Source organism: Athene noctua, chromosome 6, assembly GCF_965140245.1.
Source record: "Athene noctua chromosome 6, bAthNoc1.hap1.1, whole genome shotgun sequence".
NCBI classification, from domain to species: domain Eukaryota; kingdom Metazoa; phylum Chordata; class Aves; order Strigiformes; family Strigidae; genus Athene; species Athene noctua.
In genome coordinates, this window is record NC_134042.1 from 34,396,105 (window position 1) to 34,423,635 (window position 27,531).

The 27,531-nt window shown below is 35.8% G+C and overlaps 1 protein-coding gene across 7 annotated transcripts in view; it reads right to left on the reverse strand.

Moving 5' to 3' along the window:
• Positions 1-27,531, reverse strand: part of TTC7B (tetratricopeptide repeat domain 7B) — a 145,598-nt gene that overhangs the window by 47,346 nt on the left and 70,721 nt on the right. For all 7 annotated transcript variants that reach the window (XM_074908539.1, XM_074908538.1, XM_074908535.1 and 4 more), the window contains 4 exons: positions 23,579-23,651; positions 22,140-22,300; positions 5,754-5,870; positions 1,391-1,488 (listed from right to left, as the gene is read on the reverse strand). In XM_074908539.1, coding sequence (XP_074764640.1) covers positions 1,391-1,488; positions 5,754-5,870; positions 22,140-22,300; positions 23,579-23,651 — 449 coding nt within the window. The remainder of the gene's footprint in view (positions 1-1,390; positions 1,489-5,753; positions 5,871-22,139; positions 22,301-23,578; positions 23,652-27,531) is intronic.

Sequence of the window (27,531 nt, forward strand, 5' to 3'; positions counted from 1 at the left end):
CCCCCCCACACCAACAAGCACTTTTTTAAGGCATAAATTATCTATATCGATATATGTATACATAGCCTTTAAAAATCTAGTTACGTCCTTGAAATTAAACAATGAGCTAGACTAGAATATAGAATTATCACTATAGAATGATATAATCTTATACATTTTAATTATACAATTGAAAGGGATAAAAAATTCCACATAAGGGTCAGCAAGCTAAATTATGCCATACTTCAGACCATATCATACTGCAAGTCTTTTAAATCAGGTGTCTCGATCTTTGTAATCAAAATCATTTGCCAGTACAGCAAGCACAGAACACTTTCTATTTGCTTACATGATTTCAGAATTGAGTGAACATTCGATCCAACTTTAGCTTTCAGAAGTTAAATATATAAATTGGATTTTTCTCTACTGCACATTTCTGATATTAAATAATGAGACATATTACACATCTCAATGTACCTTAATTTATGGGTCAGTGTATTCTAATTCATAGGCTGGCAAACTTTCCCATAAGCAGTTTGTGCTGAAGTGTGATTAAGCAGGAATTCACATCTGAAAGGTGCCAGGAAAGGCATGCTACAATTCTGAGATAAAACCCAGGAAAAAAAACTCTCAATATTTAGAATGCAAGTAACATACTATAAAGGTTTTTGGAACTGGTATCATCAAGGTAACTCCTGCAATTGTCACAGAATGAATGGCTCACCTGCTTTTTGGTTATATGACTCTTAAGGCATATCAATTTGCATTGTGATAACTGAATATATTAAAACAGGCAAATTACATACTGTTAATATTTACTGACATGTAACAATCTTAGCTTTCATGTAGTGCACCTGTGCACCAGAATTTTTGATATGTATATCAAATTATTACCATATATATGATTTGTAATAAATAAATTCTGCTTATGTCAAAGCTATGTCTACAGTAAGCAAACCCACCCATGTAATTGTATTTTAATATGTATTAGAGATTTTAATTAATTAATTAGCAACAATGTCTTCAGGTTTTTTTTGAGTTTAGAAGTTTTCTGAAATTTTTTTTATTTACCTTTTAAAAAGAAAATATGTGCAAATACCAAATGGACAGAAAAGCATGGGACTTTGGCAAATAGGCTAGTTCAGCATACTAATTTTTAGCTCTTTCATGACAAAATTCCACTAAGCTCAGCAAGCTTCATACTATAGATGCTTTAATTTACAGTGAACATGGTCAGCAAGTACTTCATAAATAAAGAAGAAAAAAATCTTATATTGCACAATGTCTATTTCCACTTACATTACAGCAATGAAAATATTATTTCATTTTGCAAAATAAAACAAAATCTAATGCAAAATCTAGCTGTAGCCAGACTGCTTCACCCATTTTATTGTTCAAATGCAGTTCTTACCTGTTTCAGGATCACTGAAATCTGGTAACGTAATTGTATTAAGCTGTCGTCTATCAGCAATAGCTCTGTCTAACAGGCTGCTCCCACGTCCAGAATCACTGTAATGAAGTATAGAAATTGCAAGCTATTAAAATATAAAATTATATACTAAGATACAAGTTGCATGCTGCCCTCCTCCCACAAAGGTTCTTGCTATAAAAGTTCTTGCTATGAACAAATTTAGTACCAAGCACCTCTAACCATTCACAGTGCATTAAGCCAGCTGCATTAAAACAGAATTAAGCTGAGCAAAACTAAATTCGTATTTACTTCAGCAATTCTGTTTGAATACTTAATATAGCCATGAAGGGAATACAGGATTTTAATTTGATTCATAGCGAACCGCTTTACAGAAATAATTTATTGTACCTTAAACTTTTATATAATATGAGGAACACCTCTCACAGGAATCGGAGACAGCAGATATAAGTTTGAAAATCCATGCTTTTCCCAGACTGAAGAGAAAACACTAAACTCAGGACATCTAACTTTAGGTAAAGATGTTATAAAGATGCCGTAACTACATTTCACCATAAAAAGGCATGATACTTCAGAGTTTTGGGGTTTCTTGTGGTGTTTTTTTTTTTTTTTTTTTTTTGTTTGTTTGTTTGTTTGTTTGTGTGGGGTTTTTTTGTTTTTTGTTTGTTTGTTTTGTTGGGTTGGTGTTTGTTGGTTTTTTGTTTTTTATTTTTTGTTTTGAGGGGGTTTTTTGGATAAACACACACATATATTAACTGCCTAATGTTGAATTTGGTCCTGATAGTGCAGTAGAAACATCCTGAACACTTCCAACACCTCAGGAGCCTAAGCAGTAGCAGTGGTTTTCACTGATTGCTCCTATGGACAAATGCACTTAATTTCTACTTCAGTTGTAACTCAGTATTTGTCCCTCAGGCTTCTTGTTGATATACTTGCTGGAAAACTAATTGTTCTTAGAACTTCTATTAAAGATTCAGTAGAAGAACAGGGGCTGAAGAACTAAGTGCTCCTTCTCCTTAAGTTGAGGGAAGTATTGAGACATTGACAGAAAAGTGTGAGAAGCACATATGGGCACTCTTTAACATTCTATGGTTAATACAGTAATTTAATTTTTAGGATTGTAAGTTTGGTGTTATTCTCTATAAATTAATACTTCTTTACAAACCTCTTTTTTTTAAAAAAAAAAGCACCCCACAAACTTAAAAATAAATAAGCTTTAAAACAATTGTGCTGTCAGCCCTACTTTGCAGAGTGCAAACTTTTGTCTGACTCTAACCGAAGAGAAAAAACTCTACAAAACTCCTAGCTTACAGTAAAGCCTGACAGACCTTAATCTAAACTGCAAGTCTGGAATTCTATTTGCCTTCTGAATTTGAACTGACAGAAGAGCAAGAAGCCTTTCAGCAACTCTTTTAATAGTAGCACACTTCAAAAAACAGTGAAACAACTCTCTCTCTCTTTGTACAGCTGTTATTAAAATGGTATAAATGGTATAAATAAAATTTTGCATTACCCTAACATTATTACATGACTGATTTCCTTAGAAAACTATGCCATTATAGAAATCCACAGGAAACAGAAGGGAACTTTCTGGGACACACACTATCAGCTACAGTTGTTAGCTCAGTCGATGCGTATTTTCTGGTAAACCACTGTATTAATTACTTCCCTTCCTCAATCCACAAGAAATGACATGTCAAACGCTTCTGACAAGGAGAGCCAGGCTTAGCATACGTATCTTCTAAGCACAGCACTGGCATTGTGGTTTGTTCTGTTTTCCTAATGCAAACTAAGAACTGGAAAAGAATTGAACTATTTTCTCATAAACTTCAAGCAGCAGGCCGAAGAAAAATATTTAAACCTTCCGAGCCTTGCACCACAAAGAAAGTTTTAAATTCGTATTAACCATCTCATGAGGAAAATGCCTGTGTGCCAATTAAAGACAAAAGAATTGTTCTAAATCAGCTGAACAAAGGTAAGACACAGTGTTGCATTTAGCTATTACTTTGTGTGATGTATCTAGTGGTATATAATTTATTTTCATTATTAAAATATTATTGAGGTCATTGAAGTCCAGTTTATTCCACAAAATCTGATTAATTGCAAGCAGAAATACTCAACATAAAAAACACAGCTTATCAAAAGAGCAAGTTCTTAACTCATTGGGAAAATGATACATCAGAATTAGTTTTCAGTCTAAATCAGAACAGAAAAAGATGTTTCAAATAAGCATAAAGGATATTTACATCTTTGAAAAACAACATTCTAAAATGGTTTCAAATGATTAAAAGACCTTTTAATATTGGCTTGAATAACTATTAAAAAAGAGCTTCCGTTATTTTCAGTGAGAGACATAATTTTCAAATGTTGCTTTTCAAAAAAATTAAGTGTATGTTAAAATTACAGAGGTTGGAAAGTTTAAGTTTTTGCAACAAAACTGCATCATAATTCTTCACTACATCTGGAGTACAGTTGGGTGAACAGAACTTCCCTGTCACATTTCAGGTCTGAGTGATAATTGTTATCACAATCAGACAGACTGGATTACTGTGACACAATATGAAAGTATTTAGCCCTTAAAATTCACACAGACCATGTAAAGAAAGGTTACAGCTTGGTATCAGTAATCACTGTTTGATAGAATTCCGTGTGGTTTGTGAAACTTATCATCTTCCATCACGACACTTGTCCACAGCTCTTCTCCATTCTATTCTTAATTTGATTTTAATTTGTTACCATAAACCAGAACTTCAAGAAAAGTTTAAATGCCAAGATTAAAAAAGCAGTAAAAACTATTAGATGCAACGTAGTCTTCGTTACTTTTTCCACTTCAGTGTTCCTGAAGGACAATGGTGACATGAGAGCTAGCGAACATTGCTGCTTGAAGCTGATACTGCCAAGAGTAAGCTTTAACAGTCACTGCTGTTAAAGAAGCATTACTTAACATGCAGTAGCTCCTAGCACAACAACAAAAAGTAATGACAAGCCATGATTAGTGCCCTGCTCTGTGTAGAGGAAGTTAACAGCAGAGATGGAAGGTGGAAGGTTGTGCTGCAGTGCATGCAAAGCCTCACTGAAGTTACGCTTACATGGAAATTGTAACTATTCTGCACAGCACACCATTCTGACAACTCTTAAACCCTCCATCCCCCCCCCGCCAGCCAACTAAAATAAACCACCACCCACTAAGGTAGAAGAGACATTCTCTCCCAGGCCCCTGCTGCTAGTTCCGTGACTCTGAGTTGAAAATAGTTCAATCTCAAACCTTTCTGGTTGCTGGCGTATTTACTTTCTATAATCCCCATGTCCTGCTCCTTGCACCACAGCACAGTATTCAGAATCTCTCTGAATGCACTGTGACTGACCAGGTCCCTCCCCAGGCTTTCCCCGCCAAATCCTCCAAACTTTCCTGCTCTGAACTGCTCCCTAGCTTGTTAATGAGAGAAGCAATCTTCCCTCTTTGGCCATAAAGCCAACTCTCTCAAAGAGATGTGTGTGTTTACATAACTAAGATCAAATAAAGTAAGAGCAAAAACTGAACAGATAATGTTCATCATACTGCCATACAGGTATCTGATGCCACCTGGTACAAAGCTCTTCTGCTGCAGCATCTCTTCTCCAGAAACGGTCAATCATTCAAACAGCCAAATAACTGAAAAGTTTTGCTTGTCCTCTTCTCCAGGTACTTGATAAATGTGTTGAATAGTACCAGCATGGATTTTGGCAGTGTCCTTCCTGTTTGTTTTGCAGCTTATCTAAATATATATGGCAAAGGACCTTCACAGAAGCATTTTGGAAACCCAAATAAGACTGTATCAACTTATCCAAATACTTGTTAATGCCTCTGAAGTACCAAAACAGGTTCATAAGTAAGACCTCCCTTTAGAAAAAAGCCATGCTGACTTTGCAAGCACATCATATTTATCCATGTGACCTCTGATACTTCTGTATTCTTCATTTTATTTAGCGAAAGTCCTTGAACTAAATTTCCACTGCAGCAATCTCTCCACCAGACAATATAAAAAACCCCCTGACTGGGGAAAAAAAATCAAGACAATACCAGTACATTGAGCCCCATCAAGGAGAATGGCAGAACTACCCAATCTCTGTACGTAGTCCTCATCACTGCAGAGTTTAACTTTGGTGTACCTTACTTCACAGAATTCTGGGTAGTTTCTGCATGTCCATCAGCTGCTGTCTTTGCACTTCAGTCTCCAGATTCCCAAAGGATTAGTTTGTTCATATGAAATAACAGACCAAGTAGAAGCAGGACTGTTGACCTAATATTGCCCTGAAAGGCTACTGAGCAAGGTACCAAACAGCCTAGAATTCTACGGCATCTTACCTTGGGTTAGTGAGATTGTAGCAGGATTTCCAAATCTGGAGCATGTGTTTGCAGGTAAGGAGTGCTTCATCTGGGCCTCTACACAGGGACTCCAATTTGACTTTTGTAAACAGTAATCTAGTGAAAAGGGAAAGGAAATTAAGAGAAAGAAAAGAGATTCCAATTCAAGCAAAACTTTTTTAAAGATAGTCAATGTCATGCAAAACTAGAGAAAACAACATCAAAGACAGTGTTAATTTAAATCATTGTTTCATGAAGTAATTACAATAAAGTTAAATATCTAACATCATCAAAGTAGCAGTGCTTTTTACAAGATGGCCTTTTCAACTGAACAGAAACAACAGTTGACAGGATTTAAAAAAATTTTTTTAAGAACTTAAGGAAGACAATATAGCTTAATGAAATAAGCAGGACCACTAAAACCAGTACTTCATAAGTTAAAAAGAGACGTCATCACTAAAGAAAATCTTTACTACTTTTATGAGAAAGGAAAGTATTTTCCATCAACTGGCTCAGATGATAGTTATCTAACTCATGAAACAAAACAACTTAGTACTGATGCAAGTTACTTCCCTATAACAGGAATTTCTATTACAGGAAATAGAAGAGGCTTTAGTGAAAAAGATACCACTAGACCAGATAGATTCATGGGAGGTAGTCAGCACTGGTAAGGTCAACAAGAAAATGTAGCTTCACTCTACATTATGTTGTCATCAGCAGGTGCTAAAATTTATGTTTAACTTGAATTTTAAACATTTTGAACATTTACAAGTGACAACCAGAAGAAAGCATCTAAATATTCAGCAAACTGTTCATAATGGAAGCGAACATGTTTGGTGGAAACCACTATAAATTAATTCTGATTTCAAAGTTGTTTCTAATGGCAGCAAGACAAATAAAGTGTAGAGCCTCATAAGATGACAACTGCATATTCCTTTTACATTCCATGTATCAGTAGAAGGTTCTCTACAGAGACTGGGTAACTTAAAACACCTTCCTGGATAATTAAAGAATATAAATACAATGTGACAATAAAGGAGCTAGTCAATTGGTAGTCACATTTATAGGAGTCACAGCATCTGGGAACAGATAACACACTGGAAAAGTACTAATCTAAAAAGCAATTTTTAGTAAACAGCCAGACTAGAGAGCACAATGCAGGAGGAGAATATGCATATAAAACTGTTAGCCTACTTTCTGTTTTTAAACCCAGGTGTACTTTGGCATTTTATTCCAGTGCAACCTTAATCATTCTAAGTGAAAAATTTATATGATTGGTCATATGGTTTGCGTGGGAAAACTGAGAAGGGTGTAGAGGGTGGGCATGTGTGAAAGCTCAGAACTTTCTTATCCCAAATACAAACTTGGAGGCTGCTAATAGTAACTGCAAACTGCCAGAGGGTTTTCTCAAGAATAAGAAATGACATCAAGTGTCTCAGCAAGTTACAGTAGCTAACGCTTAGTGTTGTTGCTCTGAATGTCCTTTGCAGAAACTACCCAGCATGTAAATCTAAAAATGAAGACGCTACCTTATTGTACAATGTGTTTGTGGCGGAACTGAGGAGAAAATGAAAGGCAGGTCTAGTTAGTTTAAGACAATGAGCACCTGGGGATAAGCAAGTTAAATAAGGTCATATGGAGTCTCACCTGATCGATGTCTTGTAGAAATGCAGAACAGCATAATCGGTTACACTAGTTTAGTTTTCTTCCTAATCAGTAAATCAGATTTGAGTATACAGGGAACTATGTAGATAATTTAAAGTCATATTTCATTTGGCAGAGTGGTCCTCTCTAGATATTCGTCTATTGTGACTATATCACTGTAAGAAAAAATGTCCAGGTCTGTCTATCATTTTACTCATGAGAGAAGGAAAAATGACAAATAACATCTTTCTCCCCTCACACTACTACATCTATTCTACCCCTAGCACACACACAGTCCCCACACTCCTTGCCCCACCAAAATACAAGAAGATCTAGGCATCAAAACCCAAACCCAAAATCACAGGAATCTGCCTCATACAATCCATTTCCTGTTTCTATGTATGTAAAAAGAAGAGAGTACTTTTTACAGTTTGAAGAGCCCATGGAAGTTCAACTTTAAAAAATCTGTAATCATAAAGCACCTAACAAAACTTATGGAACATGATAAATTCAGAAGCAGTGAATTTACAAGTGATTCCAGAAGGAACATAATCCTAATATATATCTTAGTCTGTACAGAATTTACTAGACTGAATTTACATTAACAATCTTCAAGCATTTAAGTCTTTTAGGAATTTTGTAGCAGAGAGAATGCACAGAGTCAGTAAATCACTAAGATTCAGCATGCAAGAGCTAAAAGAAAAACTGTGGGGATTTAATTACTAAGAAATTATTTAAATGTGTACAAAATCGCAGGAATCCATGAAACAAAAATGTAAGAACCTGGACTATTAGTGCAGGATTCAAGGGCAAGATAGCAGAAGACAAATATACTTGTAAGAATTAAAGCAACGCATCAGAGTTTGATGCTTTTTGATGCACTTGGTACACATGCAAAATCATGTTTCTTATGCATTATGGCAATCAAGGGGACTGGACGGTTGCACGTTTCCCCCCCAAAAAAACAAGAAACAAAGTATGATCAAAAAATATTCATAGTTCTAATAAAGAAAGGCTATGAAATTGTATCTAATGGGGGGGAAAAAAAAAGTACACTGGTGTGGGATTATCCACACTAAACCAAAAATAATCTGTTGAATAGAAAAGGTTGCATTTATAAAGCCACACAGAGTAGTTTCTCTAGGTCCAAGAAATATTTTGACTATAAATCACAAAATAACTAAGAAAACTGAGATGGGATGTTAGTAACAAAATGAAAACCTGCCAACTAAAAGTTTACTTATCAACTGGGGGAAAGAAGGGAAGAGGAAGAAGGCAACGGGCAGGAGGAATGCCATATGACAAACAGGTCTCTCAAACTAACTTAATTCTTCCAAGTTCCCCTGAAATATGACTGGAGATATGAGTTGATAACAAGATTAACAAGCTGCTCAGGGACAAGTATTATCAGGAAGGTTTTAGAAACCATGAGGTAGATTGTCTGAAAAAGAATTTTCTGAAAGGTCAGATTCAAGCATCTGTGGAAACAACTCTTCTGGAAGACAGTGTGCATTACTGGCAGAGAATTTTAAACATACAGGGACATTTTCACACCCATTTTTAATACACTATTAAAAATGGTGCAGAATGGACAGAAACTACCAAGAGATGGGATGATGATGATCAAGCTGTACATTTTCTGAGTATCATGAATTATCTGGTTGCATCTGTCTGTAAGAGTCAGAGATTTAAATTACTGGCATTTGTTGCAGAACAAAACAGAGTAACTACAGCATGTTGGGACAGCACTCATAGCTAAGAAAATTAAGTACTGAGGAAAAGACAACATTCAAAATAGAAATGTAGAACAATGTGTATCAGCAACATATCATATATACAAATGACAATTATAAATTACTAAACTATATACAAATTAATAAATAGATAACAAGAACAGAAATTTGTTTGGTTAAAATCCTTTGGGTAAGGGAAGTAGGTAAAACAGGCTCTGTTAAAGGCATTAAACTAATGGGGCAGTTGTTCCAGCATAAGTGTTTGATATGGATGCAGATCTTTAACGTTAGATAAAAATAAAGTTATTTGTATCATTTTAGGGGACTAATTACCCAGACACAAATTGGAGAACAAGTCAGACAAGTGGAAAGGCTTAGTTATTCTTGGAGCTAATAGCTGATAAATTTATGAAATAGCTACTGAAGCAGCAAATGACTCCATTACTTTAAGACTGTTCCCGCTACCTAATGAGGACATTATAAAACAGCTGCTTGTAACCTAATCCATATATTACTGGATTTTTATTTAAATAAAGAATGAAAGATCCCAAATGGGTTAATAACTAGGTCTTTGAATTTCAGCAGCATACACCCAAATAATTTGATAGTGAAGGTTAACAAAGACATTTCAAATACAGCAGAAGCCTGGCATTTAACACAAAGATTCTAAAATATTTAAGGATCACCCTCTCAAGTTGAAGGGGTAAAACTTGATGTTTGACAAGCCAATCATTGATAACACTGTGCAAGTGAGACATCAGAAACATGCAGAGATCCTATCAAAAATAGCAGGGAACAGAGACGGGAGAGAAAAGAAAGAAAAATCAGCACAGAGAGCTGCATCTTAGGTACACAGAAAAAGTAAAGCTAAACTATACCCAATCAGGTTATTACACAAAAAAGTTACACTCTTTAAAGGCTTTTTTGTACCCAAGTAAGTAAAAAAAGAAAATGTGTATACTAAAGAGGGACAATGGGATGAAGTTTAAGGATATTCAGGAACGAACTCCCAACCTTCACCATAATCCTCATCTATATTGTCTCAGATATGAAAACAATGCCAAATGGAGAAGAGGAACACTTTAAAAATTATTAAAGTTAATGCAGTCAAAAATAATCCATTCTCAGAATTATTGAAACAGTGACACATACGATTTTCCTTTCTAAAGCAAAAACTTTAAAGCAAATACCACTTCTGTAACGACCGGGGAACAGCAACTATATTGACAATTTTGAGAAAATTGACAAACTATATTTTCAAGAGAGAAGGCACAGATAAATATATACAGTCTCAATAACATGCAAAAATTTATACAAAAATAGCATACATAAAATGAAAGGAGTATTAGATAACATTGTTAATGGAAAAATGGGTTATGGTTCAAGTTTAATAAAGATATTGTACCAAACAACTGTGTAAGAATTATTCCAAACCAGAGCTGCCTAACAGCCAGGTTCATCAAGGTGAGACAGCTGTGAAGAGGGCAGATGCAATTCTGGAACATACTCACTGGAGCAGAAAGAGTAAGAGACAGTGCTATTGTACAATACTGCAGTGAGACCACATCTGGAATGCTACGCATAATTCTCATTATAACAGTTAAAAACACACGCATGAGAAACTTCAAATTGGAGCAGCTGCAGAGAAAGGCTGCGAGGGTGATCAGCTGACTGGAGACTGCAGAGTATGAAAAATACTTCGTTTAGTCAGTCTGGAAAAAAAAAAAGCCAAGGGGTACAAATCCTATCTATAAATACAGATAAGACAAGCATTATGAAGGGAAAAGAACATTTTATCTAGAGGATAATGTTTCCACAAAAAGTAGTATCTATAAAGGCCATACAGACTATTACACCCTTAAGGGTGGAAATTAGGTCCCAAGATTATAACTGAAATTGTAGAAAAGACTGCTTCCTCACAGTTTGTTTTGAATAGACTGCAGAAGAGTTGTAGCAAATAACATAACTGTTCTTAAAATACAGCTGATAATTTCATGAAAAGTATTACAGATAGGACAGCTATAACAACAGAGCCTTGTGACTTCCAAGGTACTTGCTCGTGCTCTATATCCTAATCAGTGCAAACTAATCTATTAAATCATGATCTGAAGCTTTCCCTACCAGCCAACCAGTGTGATTTGCTGCATAGTTAAGCACTTGTGAATCTCCAAAATAAAACTGCTGTCTTAATTATGCCTCCTTCTTCTCAGCCAGCCTGCTTCACTTTTTGAAATAAAATACCCAGATGCTACAACCACCAACTCCCTTCCACAGCCGCATTCTTACAATGTCAAGAGATCAAATGGGGTTTATTTGTCCAATGCTGGCTTAAGTCATTAAAGATATTTCTATTCTGTAGAATGAAGCAAAAATTCAAAGTACTGCAGATGAGTTCTGCTATGCAACAAGTAACACTATTACTATTGAGAACTCTTAGTTCTTTCTGTGAACAGGTATGGTTCAGTTCAGCTTGGGTGTCATATTAAAACCAGCTGCTCTGACTTTGGGATCAGGTAAGAAATTTTCACATGTTACTGTCCACCGTATGAACACACCAGCTTGGATCAGCCATAGCTAGATATCTGTATTCCAAACACTACGGCATAGAAGAGACCTGCCTTTCTCCAATTCTTCCTTCAAATCTGGCAATATGACATGCTATCTATTATTCTTCCACCAGATCTGCCTGCTAGAACAGTGTCACTCAATGCATGGTAATCAAGAATCTCCTTAAAGTCTCTCAGACTAAGAAACCTTCTACAGCAAACTTTTAATTCCATATCCCCACATCCTGAACAAAAGTGAACAGAATGCTCTATTTTCAGTTAGGATTGGGAATAAGCTTCATTATTATTCTCCTATTATCTAAATTATTTACATTGTTTGGGGCTTGAAGAACATAAGGAAGAGCTGTGCCTACAGTGAAGTTATGTGCTTTGAAAAATATTAGTCCTTCAGCATAACACACCAAAAGCCTTGCTGAGAACCCTTTAAGGACTCTTCTGTATGCAGTGAAGTCAAGCTAACCATACCCTTCACAAGACTGAGCAGCTACATCACCTGAAGTTAAATTTTAAAAGGATGCATCAAATTCAGTTGTTTACAGTGCAGGATTAGAAACACAACTACCTTTATTTTATGTTTAACCTACTCTGAGTAAACTTAGTAAGTTTTAAGAGAACCTTTTAAGTAATTTAAAAGTTTGCATTTCTAACTTCAGTTAACAGTATTTTTACATGATAATTATTAAAAGACGGTAGGAAATTAATTCATATACTGGGAGTCCCATAAATTGGTAACAACCATCAAACGAGCCATGCAGAAAGTGTCAAACAATAGCTTGGTCTCCCCTGACAACTACATTACTTTCTACAATAGCTTAAATATAAGAATAAACTTTATATATAATCAACACTGATAGATAGCCTGTTACTTATTAGAGCATAAAAGAAAGATGACAAACACCAGTTGTGTGTAGATTTATATAATATTTAATTTTGGTTCCACATTTAAGTGCCGATTTGATATAGCCTGCAACCTCAAATCCTGGAATACTAGGAAAATTCAGAAAATGTTGTTCTGGTTTTAAACCTAGGCACTATGTTAAAAAAAAAAAAAAAAGAAAAAAAAAAAAAAAAAAGAAACACACAAAAAACCTCACAAAGTCTAAACATATGACTTGTGATGGCCTAGACTAACTAATCTGACAATGATCCTGTATTAAAATAAAAAAATAAAGGTGATACAGCATGTAAGATAGTGAAGTCAGAAAATAATTTTCTTTTTTTAACAGACAACATAGGCTTTTTTTCATATGATCTGAATTTAAGGGAAAAAAACCCTTTGATGATGTAAAACTTCCATTCAGATGCATACCTAATACAGTTGCATCTCATTTCTGTAACAAATTGTCATAGTGTCAATTGTTTATGTAAATTAAATCAGGTTAACTGACAGACCCCACAGAGTAATTAAAGTGGGAAAGCAGTATGCATAAAATTGTTCGAACAAATATTATTCAATACTGATGATCTGAAAGAGTCTAAATCTATTAATCTTTCCTAAATAAAGTGTTAGCAAGTCACTTCTTGCACTCAACAATTACATATATAGGAAAAACTTCTGATGACTGTTACAGAAAACACAAAAGAGATGAAGAAGTAGGAGGAAGCCAAACTTAAGCAAATTCAGTTTCTCTTAGTACATACTATTGGCAAGTGCCCTTCTGACAGTCTTGTAATTACTCATAAATTGAAAGGTTTAGAAGAAAAAGGTTAAAACTAAAAGAAAATCCTGGAGTTCATAGCATTTACTTCATTCACAGCCCAGAATTTGTCAAGAGTTTACTGTCTGAAAGTTTGTAGCTTGTTTTAAAAGGAGGTAGGGCTGACTGCTTTAAGACCTTTCACCTGGGAATCCTATGGAATAGCAGTTTGGAAGGGACCTCGTCTGGTCCAACCTTTCTGGCAAAAGCACGGTCTATACAAGATGGCCCAGTACCCTGTCCAGCTGACTATTAAAAGTGTCCAATGTTGGGAAATCCACTACTTCTCTGGAGAGATTTTTCTAGTTGCTGATTGCTCTCATTGTTAAAGACTTTCCTCTTGCATCCAATCAGAATCTCCCCAGAAGTAACTTGTACCCATTATCCCTCCTCTTTTCCATGTGACTCTTTGTAAGAAGGGAATCTCCATGTTCTTTGTAGCCACCCTTTAAATACTGGAACTTGGTGATAAGGTCTCCGCTAAGCCTTCTCTTCTCAAGGCTGAACAAGCCCAGTTCTCTCAGCCTTTCCTGACATGGCAGGCTTCCCAGCCCTTTGATCACCTTTGTGGCCCTCCTCTGGACACTCTCCAGCCTGTCCACATCTTTTTGTATAGCAGGCACCAAAACAGAGTGCAGTATTCCAGGTGTGCCCTGACAACCACCGAGCAGGATAATGACTTCTTTATCTCTGCTGGTGATGCCCTTGTTGATGTAACCCAGCATCCTGTTGGCTTGCTTTGCCACAGCAGCACACTGTTTATCCAGGTCTTCCTGCAGGGTGGCTCTCCCTTGTGAAGTGTCCACTTCCCCACTCAGTTCGGTATCATCAGCAACCTTCACAGGGTACACTTGATCACATTATCCAGGTCACTTATAAAAATATTAAACAGCTTTGGGCCCAGTATTGATCGCTGGGTGACCCCACTTGTGACAGGTTGCCAGTTGAAAAAGAGCTATTTACCACCACCCTTTGGGTGTGGCCTGTCAGCCAGTTCCCTACTCACTGCCCAGACAGGGAAGTCCACTTGAATTCAACAGGACTCTAACTTATGTGTAATATACTTTCCCAATGAACAGATCCTTGTAACAGCACAGTAGGAAACTTCCCAAACAATTTGTTCAGCAGAACAGCTTAATAACTTTCAAGCTGGATTTCTTTTTAAAAACCCAGCATATAGCTACTGGTACAAATACAGCCTTTGCACTCTAATGTGGAAATGCATCACAGAAATAACTGACCAAGAAGCAAATAAGAAAGCCAGCAAACAGATAATTGAATATAAGCCACCCAATGAAACAATTATGCTCAGAACCATTAACACAATCCTTTCTAATAGACACAATGCAGGTGATTCTCTGTATAAAGCAGTGATAAATAATAGTGAATTATTTTTTGCAGTTCTTGTTTACATTTAATGAAAACTCACTACAGCTCAACAGCACAACATATAACTGAAAGTCTAGAGAACATGCCTTACTGTCAGAAAGTATGGTGATGTTCTTATCAGAAAGGACATTTGGAGGTGACCTGATTACAGAAACTACCATCAGAGTATGAAGTCACCAGTAATAGAAAGTGCTTAGTAAAGAATGATATAACAACCAATGGCTGGAAACAAATAAGGGATCAATTACAATTAAGAACAAAAATACAGTCTTAATGAAGAATGCAACTGAAACACTGGAACAAGCTACCACATGCTGCAATGATTCCTCTAGTTTTTGATGTTCTTATCAAGATCGGATGTCCTCTGGAAGGTATGCTTTAGCTAAACCCATATTAATAGAAAAACTAAAACAAATTTAGCAACTTGTGATATATAGAAGGTCAAGGGTTTTAAAAACTGATCCTCCTGACTTCAAACTCTATTAATTTGAGCATCCAGTTTTGACAGCTGTCCCTTTAACACTTGCTGGAGAAAGCTTACACCTTCACATTAGTCAACTCCAAAACATCTGCATGATCATCAAAACACAAAATGACACAGTTGCAAAAATTTAACCTACAGGAAGAATGACAATATGCAACTAGATATAATGTGAAATATGTATAGTATTATAAAGGATTTACACATTCAGTGATTTTAGGTGCATCACTTCTAGCACCATGATAATTAAGGTACAGCAAGAAATTCATAGAGGTGTCTGCTGCAATTGCAATAGTCAGTCTACTCCATTTTGAGTATTCAGGGAAAGTTTTACTATCAGGAAAGATATACATATATCTCATTCATTATAAAACAGGAAAAATTATCATTTGTAAGTACTTTGAAATAACTTTTTGCATGACCAAACAAATGAATCTTATTTCCTATCAATTTCTGTTGAATTTTCTGTGACATTGCTACCTTGTCAATTTCTCTTGCCTTATCCTGAAGCCAGTTTTCTCTTTCTCAGTTAATCACATTTGCTTCTCATTTTTGTTCAGTGTCAACAGTCAGGAATGCGTCTCAATTATCCAAAATGCATTTGCAAGCTAACAAGACACAATTAATGGGAAGAGGTTACTGAACACAACTATCAGCAATGTCTACTTAGGTATTTTTTTCAGCTGCTTCTATCAATCTGGTTCCTTCAGGAAATCCAATTGACTGAATCACTGGATGCCCAACACAGACAACAGGAGGTCAAGCAATCAAATCTAGTTTTTGTAAAAACTCCAGAAAATCATTTAGCTTTCTAAGAAAAAGTTTCCTAAAACTGTTTCTCGATCACAAAACATACCCAAGAGATGTGAAACCTGTTCCAAGTAATTCAAGAAATGTGACAGATTTCTATAGTGCCAATATTAATTATAAGGGTAATTTCCTCCAAATTAGGTTGCACAGATCCCCAGTAGTGGGAAGCCCATATACATACAGAAACACAGATGAAGTAAAAATAGACTTTTCAGATTGAGAGTCAGGCTTCAAATAGCAAGCAAGCAAAAGATGCAACAAAACCAGCCCTCAAGCCCCAAAATAACACAATTTTGTGGAAACCATGAATAGGTGTCCTTGGCGTGCACTGAATGGCCTCTGCTGTACCCTTTGAAATATTATTCAAAGGGGGTTCACAAAGTAGTAGCATTGCCTCTTTGCAAGGAAAAGCAGCAGTCAGTCTTGTGACTTACGGTGGAGATTATGTATACTGTATTCCAACTTATGAACTCAACATCCTTAAGAAAATGTAAATCTGTAGACTATAATGAATATAGTTTTTGACTAAAGCCAGAACAAATTAGTTATACTTGAAAACTTTTTGTTTTCCTGCTTTGAACACCCTGCGGCAGCCAGCTCATGAACCAAACTGGGACTCTTTCAATCAAGTTTCAAAGAAGAATCAACTGCCTAGCAAATATAATTCAGGGATAAGACCCTGAGGTCAATGACTGATTTGTTATATAAAGTAATATTTACCTATCAACAATGTATTTTTTTAATGGACCCTTCTGTAAAAGCACATTAACAACCCCCAAAGGAAAAAACACCCCACCCCCACCGCCAAAAGCCCCAAGCCAGCATGGAAAGAAAAAACATGAGCAACTGATACTGTCTTTCTTGACTTACAGAAAAATCACTCCTGAGAACAAATCCATTTAACTCCCAAGATAGACTGGATGGATTTGAAAAGGCATGTTGCCAAACGTTGAGAAGAATGTATACACCAACCTGAAAGACGTGATTTTGGCAAGCCTAGCACATCACTACTTCTTGTTCAATCATGTATCACTGCCCTTTCCTCAAATAATTCCCAGTGCTCTATTTATTAAGGAAAAAAAAAAAAGTGCAAGTTTAACCAGCACCACACACTGTAGTGCAACTACAACTGACCTTCGAAAAACAGAATAGTGTAGTCTGTTCCTTTCAATTGATAAATACACCACTGTCCCACAAAACATCAGTGTGTGTCATCATACGCTGCCTGTATCAACCAGCTCTTCTATTATTCCCACCCGGAAAACTCCCAGAAGGAAACAAGTTTGTTAATGAACTGAGGAGGATGTTAAAAGACTCTGCGATTCTTGGAATTCTACTGTAGCTCAAAAGAGCCCTTGAGGGTCAGGAAGGAAAGAATTTAATAGTTTTCAGAGAAGTGACATATTGGCCTGATGCTTCTGTGAAATATTCTTGGAAGAAAAAAAATTTCCATCACACTTCAACAAATGTAAATGTTTAAACTGTGAACTTAGTCTTCAGTTGTCTTCAAACCTGTTACCATATGTCTTTCCTTTTTGAGTGTACTTAACATTAAAATAACATGCTTGCACTCCTCAAATAACCCATCTGCTGTTCCCTACTTCTGCTACTTTAAAAACTTGTCAGCTGCTATCCATTGCAGTTCTATTTCCAGCATAAAATTAGCAATTAATAGTTATTATTTATTTTGCCTAATTACACTAATTTCAGGCACTATACTTGTCTTTAAGTGCTGCAACACTTGAAATAATGAGGGAACCCCAAACAGCTAAGATTAAGGAAACAGTACCACAAGTATTTCATTAAGAAACCTAACTCTTGTCTCCCTTGACTGAGAATCTACTTTTGACCAACCATGAAGTAGAAACAGATAGAAGTGTTGTTTCAAGATTGCATATCATTCAAAAGACCACGAAGACAGAGATTCTTCATAACAACCAGATAAAAAGACAGGAAAATGTCATGGAAAGGGGTTTATAAATTAAGCCTCTCAGGTAATTGCACATGTAACTATACTACATATATTGCAGAAGATATACAAGCCCAATATGAACCAATGCAACACAACTACTATTACCTTGCATTACCTTGAATACACCTTCAGACTGTAATGCACACCTCTGAGACTGATTATACATTCAAAGCAGACAATCACTGGATTAAAATAAATAAAATTCAAGGAAAACCCAAGCAGCTAAGACCTCAAGCCTCCCTCACAGTTAAGTACTCTAGTAATTTAGGATATATTGTGGCTCCTTCCTGCCTACTCTCTTTACATTCAGGGCAGCATGTCCCTGCTTGTTTCAAGAGGGGAAATGGATCATCTCACCCAGCCTCCCACATAGATTGATGGTTAGGACTCTAGGCTGCATCATCTGTGGGTCCAAATCCTGTCAAGCTGCAGAAGAACTGACCTTCACATTTCTACTATAGGAACAAGCTGTCTAATGAAAGGTGGGGGAAAAAACAGCTTAACTTTACATGAACTCAAATGCAGTAGGACCTCACTGAGATCTAAATATTCAGATTTTTTGGTGCTGGCACCCTACTCTTACGCATCTCACCAAAGCAGGGTACTCATAATCTCTTCAGTAATCTGAATCTGTTCAGTAATCTTCTGTCTAGAGATCTTTTTGTCCCTGGATCAAAGCACTCTCAGATTTCAGGAGGCGTCAGAGGTTAAACTAGCATTTTAAAGTAGATTGATTGTGTTGCTCTGAAAAACACAGCTAACTTTTTTATAAGTAGAGGGGTCATAACCTAGCATTTTCAGTTTACAAAAAGTCTGAACTGATAGCGCTATAGATACTCAGCAAATATCTTGCATTTTGATTATTTCTGGAAAGCATTACTACATACCTATTTAACTTTTAGAGGTTTCTTAGATTTTCCCCAACAGTTTTTCCAACACCCCTTAAGGTCTCAATGCAGGTTGCATATTTGTGGTGCCAATATTACAAACAAAGGAAGAACAATCAACTCTCTATTCAAAGAAAAAGCTACACTTTGCTGCTAACAGCACGATGTGAGGTTTGTCATTTGTTCCACTCCTTTAGATAAGGATGGGACAGAATTCTTTGTCTCTGAGGAACTTATTTCTACTTACTGACCTAGAGGTGCATGGGGCAAAATCGTTATCTGATTGGCCATGTTTGTTCAGCAACTTTCTAGCTTTATAGTGCAGGAAGGTTAACACTAATTTAAGTTAAGAAGGTATGCTTGCTGTACACCTCAAATGCTGAACATGACTTCTAGGAATGCATCAGTTTCAAATGTTAAAAAATAACAGACAGCATTCTGATTGATTACAACAGAAGTGTGCTGGAAAGTAATCACTTCTCAGCCATGACTCAGAGAGTATTCCATAACTTCCTTGCAACCTCTGGCATTTTACAAAGATGTAGTATTATAAACTTCTGAAATTTTAGATTCTTTTCAAAGAAAGAAAAACAAAAAGAACATAGAGCTGTGAACAAGGCAGGACAGCACTCAGTGCAGCAATGCTATTACAGCATACAAAGGTAGGCGAATAACAATAAAATAAATGTAAAATAACATAAATCAATCCCTATGGTTTACTTTAATATTTTTCAAGTACAGAGATTTATTGTGCTGCAAAGCCACCAAAGTATCATTTTGCATAAGGCTGAGGTAATGGATTCTAACACAAACACATAAAATACCAAGAAAACTCTTGCACTATTTAGCTTACTGGGATTCCAGACAAAACTGAAAGATAAAACATAAAACATTATGATATTTGAAGTGTTTACAAAAGCTAATAAAGTACCATAGGCAAATAATCAAATGTTTCAGTATATCTAAAAATTAGCAAGCCTTGCAGGAACACAAAAGGATCTCTTCCCAGTCTGATAAGAAGTACCATGAGATTGTATTGTTTACCAAAGTTGCAGAATAAGGAAATGGAATCAGTGATACACTAATCACTTGTGTTTTATGTTTTTTATATATGTAGATACACATTGTCAACCATTTCAAGAGCACCAGATTTAGTGCACAAGAACAGATTGTAAACTTGAAGTTTTGCTGATAAATCCTTGCAAAAATAACCCAGTTGCATGAAGGAATCAATCCAAATTTATATTATTGACCAGATGTGTCTGTCTGGCTGTCAGTATCAGTTGCAGACAGCACACAAGGAATTTCAGTCATATCCTTGACTTCTCTGGGAACCAGAAGTAACTTGACAGTACTAAAGAGACTCAAAAACTGTCTAGAGATATATCTAGCTGTGTTTCACCTTAGATTCTTCAGCAACTGATATCACATCTGATGGCGATTCCTACTGCCAAGATATTCCTCTCAAATTCCCTGATGTACCACAGTACACTCTATCATCACGGTGTTCCAATTATACAACAGGACTAACAATTTAGAACCACTATTATGACTCCTATGATTAATACACTACATACATTAACAGAAAGATTAGTACTTTTTAAAATACCTCGGGCAATGTGTTTAACCATAAGGTGCAGTTATAAACAAGTGTGGAAAGGCCATGAACCATATTTGAAAAACTCATAAATACCTTTTGAACGCTCACAAGAATAATTTTAAACATTTTACTGAATGATCTTTTGTTTTCTTATTACAATAGGGAGAACTGCATTTTCAGAAATACTCTAGACTATTCTTATTCTGAGAGATATAGCAGCAGCTTCTTTGTCATTTACATTGCCACTAAGTGGCAGAAGATGAAACAAGAACAGACAGAAGATGACAGATCATGGTGCTTTGAACATACTTGTTTTTAACAGTAACAGAGTGTAAAATTAAGTAACTGATATTTCAATTGCCTCAAACCATGACTTACTGACAGGTCCCTCAGACCTGAGGAAAGCAGACAGGTTTGGGAGAGGAACTGCTAGATAGTTCTGAAATCGTGAAGCCTGTGTGCAAGCCTCCAATAAGAACAGAGACAAGTTATACATGTGTGAGTAAACTATGAAGTGAGAAACAGCAAAAGGCCACAAAAGCAGTTGCACAGAACTGGCAGCTAGTGCAGTAGTTCTGAGGAGAGGTGATATCAACAGAGGTCCTGATCAGATTTATGAGGAAAGAGGCAACACTACCTTATAAAGACAGCCAAAAGGAGGCATAAAATATCAATGAATAGGAAGAAAAAATACTGTAATCTCTATTTTCAATGTAATAATTTTTCAGGAAATAATATTCTTCTGCTGTGCTGATATAGTAACAATTTATGATACAGGCCAGTCATTGAAAAGTTAAGATTTAGATACTCCAAAAAATTGTCTAAATATGCATTTAGAATATTTATAATACTACGGATAACAACCTTAGTGACTGTTGGTAAAGCATCGGAATGGAACACTGGAAGTTAATGGAAGGTGTCCCTCAGATATTTTGTTGTAAAATATTTAACTAGATGTTAATAAGAAAATAAATTTAAAAAGAAAAAACCACAATACAAAAGTATAAAATCCAAATGTATTTTAAGATATACTTAACACGACAAATAAATATAAAGATTTTCTTTCTTAAACAACAAGAGAACATCAACCAAATGTGCTTCTTCCCTGTTCAGTTATCTATCAGCACAACTTCAGATGATTGGTTATTATACAGGCAAAAGAGGAGATCCTCTGTTATGACATATTTTCAGAACAAGTTCCATACAATATGCACAGAGTTATCCATAGGATGGGATAAATCTATCCTATCTGATAGTAAAGTCCTGTTTATCCTTCTTGGAATATTGCATAAAAACAGAAGACATAAAAATACTCTAAAGCATGCAACAGGGAGAAATTATCTAAACAAAGAGTATGTAGAAAAAAAAACAGAGTAAGATCAACTATCCAGCTCTAGCCTTCCTTCCAAAACCAAATTGTTAATTACTATTTAACAAGCCTTTAACAAAAAAGCAGACTTGCACTAAATGGGCAGGGGGGGGAAGACTGCTGGAAAAAAACCCAGGCCAATCTTCAAATCTATCCCCTCTTGAAATGAATGAAATGAGAATCTACGAAAAGTAAATATGAGAGAAAGCATAGAAAACAAACGTGACATTCACTCACATAAAATTTTCTGGATATTCACTCAAGGCCATATCAATGATATTCAAAGCATCATGATAGTGTTTCTGGGCTGATAGCAAGAGTGCAAGGAGATGAAGAGAGTTGGCATCATCTCCTTGTAGTTGCAGAGCTTGACGAACATAACCCAAAGCTTCTGGTATCTGATTAAAAAAAAAAAAAAAAAAGGCAGAAAAAGAAAGTACCTCTATTAGAAGTGTTGCCTATTACTCAATTGCACGTCCATAAAATTTTCAAAATATTCACCTAGATACCATGTAGAATTCTACAAACTCCTGTAAAACACTACTCAGAAGTTTAAAATGGACCTGATGTGCTACAGTGAACAGTAAAAATTAAATAATACATTAACCCTGGAAAATAAGATACAAATTTTAACAAAACAGTTCCCTTCAGACCTTTAAAATATTCACTTACTATTATTTTTCAAGTATTATTTCTATTTTTATATGATTTTGAAAATATTTTTATTGTAATACTTTAATTAAAATGTACAGCTAGACTGCAACTTTTCTTCATGTAGAATTCTATGATTTCCTTAGTGGCATGTGCTTTTGCTCAAAATAAGTACACTAAGTGTTTAAAACAGGAAATTTAATTAAGCAACATGAGAAGTTTGGAATTCAGAAGTACAGAACCTCTACTGAAAATAATTTTGTTCTATTAAAGTGACAATCCATTCCACTCTAAATAGCCCAATTTCTTTGCTAATTATTAGCAATGAAAAGTAGTCACCTAAATTACTGTGCCCAGAACTACTGTCTAAAATAAACATGACACAGGAAAAGGCTTACCATGACATATACAAAGCAGCTCACAATTGTCTAAATTCACGTGATATATGGTAGAATCCTAAATCCCCTAAACATAAGAGCTGTACAAGTTGGACTGAGCTTTGATCTCTTTATAGCTTTAAAATATTTTCCAGTTTTCTGGAAATTTTGTTCATTTTTGTAATTTTGTTCACTATAACCAAACCTCCTACAGTATTCAGAAAGGGCATGGATCTTAATGGATTCTCAAGATTTAAGCACTGTCAGGATCATTAAAGACTAGATTCAAGAGTCCCACTCTCCAGATAACCAGTCTGAGCAGAGATTACATGTCATAGGGTAAAAACAAGGTAAAAAATTACCTCCCCCCTCTTCATCCAGCAATATAAATGCTGAAACAAATAAATTGAATGACTTATGTCTTATTTGTGACCGCAGAGCTAGAAATACTGTGCCAGAACTCTGAAGAAATGTACAAGACTGAAGATGTTCAGAGAGAATATTTTGGGGTATTTTTCCACATATATGCATATATGCAATAGGGAAACCAGGTTTTTATTGAAGAAATTGTTATCTGTATCCATCAACAGATACAAATGTTAGTCTTCATATGACAGTGTGAGGCTGTGCTTTTAAAATACAACTAACCTGTCTGGATATGGCAAGCTGCAGTGCCAAGTAAAATGCTGCCAGGTGATCCGTTGGAGACAAACTGTGAGCCCTTAAAAAAAAAGAAACAAAACAAAAACCCAGTGAATTTTCCCTCTGTTAATACATGTTAGACATACACATAAGCACATATATATTCATGTGTCTGTATTCCATCTCTTCACTACACATATGCTCATATTTTGATATAAGTGGTGTTCATTCCAATGACTCTTCTCATACTTTTCGGTCATCCTTGATTTAAAGGAAGCACTTTGGGCCATTAAAGAGTAATTTTTGATAGAATTCAATTATTTCAGTATAAACCTTTAAAATGAGCAATACAAAATGATTCTTCAATTAAAATATACTCAAACACTAGATGTAATTACCTAAGAACAGTTATAATAAAAATACATTAAGCAGAGTTTTCTTACGGAAAAAGGAAAAAAAAAAAACCACCAACAAAAAATTCCCCAAAACAACATCCCTTCAAAGAGAATTATGTCATCTGCATGAGAAGCACCCAAGCAGTTGCGCAGACCCTGACCAGGATGGTTCTGAAACACAGAACTCGAAGAGGAAGAGTAACAGCAAAGTAGATTAGTTTATTCCTCAGGCTCCCAAAGTTTAAGCGTATTTTCAGTCCAGCACACTAAGCCTCCTAGCAAGCCAGTTACTTCTTGGCTTTGAGTTGCTTTGAGATTAAGTTAGCAGAGCACCTTGCTATGTAGCAATGTAGAAGAAATCTAGGCTGGACAGCTTCTTTATCATAGCGTTATAGTAAAAGGCAGTATAAGCTCTATGTCATCATGAACCTATGTTTGAAGTTCAGATGAAGTAGTTTATGCTGATGATCTTGATATAAATATAACTTTTGTCCACAAAAATGTTGAGCTGCCCCATAGCAGCAGTGTTTTGTGATTAGTCACTCTCAAAATATTTGTAACTACTGCTGTTGCAAGTAACCGCAATTACTAGAACAAAGAAATAACTTTTCCTCACCTTTTTTGTTTTAATTTTGTTATTAGTGTCAAATGCACACATTTGTCTTACTCATTTTGACACTTACCCGAGAGAAGATGTTCTTGTAATACACACTACTATTTTCCCTGTAAAACAAGTTTTTGCTGCAAGATAAAGAGATTGGGGGGGGGGGGAAGGTGCTTGAGCGTAAAGACAAAAAACAATTATGGCTGTACCCCAGAATGATGTGCAGTAAATACTGGGAAGCAAGCCTGGAGCTATTTTTTTATTTCTATTTGTATTCTTTTAATAGAGGCTTATTTAGAACTAGGTAATAATCCTCTAAAGAACATCTAATGAGTTGTCTCCATGAGGAGGGAGGAACAAAAATGACCTTTAAGCCATTACAACCACAAAGGGAACCTTCTGTTTCGGACTTGTGCATTTGTTTTCCCAAGTCCAAAGAGACAGCTCCATCAGTTTAGCAGCTACACCTAACACTTATCAAAGTAGTTTACGTTATTAGGGGACAGTTTCATATTTTGTTAATTTTACCTCTAAATTGGAGATTAGAGACAAATACAAAGCCTCACAGGGCCCAGGACCAGTTCTTTTTAAAATTAAGTTTAAAATAAGTTTACAAATTAAGCAAGACTAAGTGAGAACAAGAGATTTTAACTTGTAGAGTACTTGTTCAGTCACCCAAGCTTCAGCTAGTGAAATAATAAAGCTGTTACCATCTACCAACCATTTGGTGAGCTATGTGAAACTTAATTCACATCAAGGACAGGAAAAGCACTGAAAGTCTTCCACAATGAAATAAAAGAAGTGAAACAAACACCCCTTCAGCACTGCGCAAAGACAGCAACAAGCACCTTCTTGAACGGCCACCATTACAAACCAGTAGCCTTGAAAACTGGCATAGGCAAGGGTCCAAAACGTAACAGTATTTTTTTAGGACCTCCATTTCTTCAGGAATTGGTTTTCTAGGTGAGTCGTTAAAAAACCCTCAAAAAATCAAACCAAAACATTTTGGCACATCAAAATACTGAGTCCAGTACAGTTTCTCACTTTATAAACTGTGTAGAAGATGAATGGAGAACTTCCACCTCCTGAAAGACATTTATTTTTAAGATGTGGGAAGAGAGCATGACTCTGGTATACTGAGCATCTATCCTCTGTGGTAACAAATTTTCAGTAACATCCTATACCTATGTTATCAACAAGGAACCAGCAATGTTATCAAAGTGTATTTCCAGTACAGCTGATCTATCAGGTGTGAGCCTCTCTATGAAAACAAGTAGGGAAACATTTTAATATACAAAACAATCACCTTGCAAAACATACTTTTTTTCCTTCTCTTATAAGGTAGCTGTGAGATTTCTGGGATGCAGAAAGTCTGTTCTTTTTGAGGGCCAAACCATTTTTCTCAAGATTCTGCATGGAGTCTGAGCTACTCATATCAGCAATATCAGCAATTCACTAGAGTTTTCAAAGCATATACCTGCACATTACTAAAACCTCCCCAAAACATACTTTAATTAAAAGCCTATGTACAAGTTTGTTCAGAGAAGGCTAACAGAAAGGATGAATATATAATTTAACATCAATACCCTGGAACATGCACTTAAGACAAACATTGTTTCCAGGAGGTTCTATGAACTGGAAAGAAAAAAAAAACAAACCACAAACAGAAAAACCACAAAGCATCAAAAAGATGCATAGAATGCAGATGCAATTATTCCTCATGTTCCCAAAACTTTCTGTGTACAAATTTATATTTTGCCAGTTAGCACAAACACTTCTAAGCTCCAAAACTGAAGTTCCACTCAACCTATATAGCTAAGGGACATCTGTAATGGTTCACTGAAGGGATGCCAGATTTTTTTCAGACTTCAGCTGGCACTATTCACTGCTAGGAAGTCTTTGAAACTGGACATTTAAGGTATCAAGAGATTTATGGTCCAGCTGTACAGAATTAAACAGAAAACTTCCTGGGAGAAAGACAACATAACACACAACCGAACAACAATTTATGAATAGAGAGCATGAAAGAATAATTTCACAGCGATGAACTAAAAATAGTTCTCCTAACCTACTGTGTATTGGTTATTCTCTTTTAACTCAAACTACTTATTCTTTTTCTATAGCAACCTAATAAAATATTACCACAATAAGCAGTATGCTACCTAGAAAAGCATCCTCATATTTATGGGTGGTCAAAACACTGCACAACCTCAACCCTCAGAAAATGGAAATTTTCCAGACAGATTGACAGCGGGGAATGACTCAATTTTGGGAACTGCTATACTAAACTGGAGGTAGAGTCAGCAAGCACTGAACTGGAATGGATTAACTTCGGGTAATGGTTCATTTCATCCCTTGCTGTTTCAAAGAACCAGCAGAAAAAAAGAAATTCACTATCAGAACCCTCAAAATCAGTGAATGGGTAGAAATGGCAAAAATGGTTAGCACAGTATTTTTGAAACAGTGGTGATTAAGTCAGTGATGAGGGATAGGTGAGGAACTGAGGTATAAACCAGGAGGTAGAAAGTTCAGTTTCAGCATGGAGAAAGAATGATGAAATAATAAAAAAACTATTAAAACCACTAAAGAACAGGAAGAGCAAAGATATGTTAAGACATATTTTATATACAGAGCAATTGTTAAGACAGGAAGAGGAAGGACTAATACATGCCATCCTCACTTTAAAGTTACCTGCAAAACACTTTTTCAACCCAATCCCCTCAGATATAAGATAACCAGCAAAAATCCAAGACTTCGTATTCATACAAATGCACAAAACAGTTTCCCCTGAAGCATTTAGGCCTATCTCATTAAAGCAGGGTTTTCAAAGGTATATAAAGAGACATATTTAGATGCTGCAGCACTTCTGTCACCTTTGCCAAAAAAATTTGTTTCTACTATAATTAGGGTAGAGATGTTCTTATTCACCTGTTTATTGTTGTTTTATTTCCAGAGCCAGA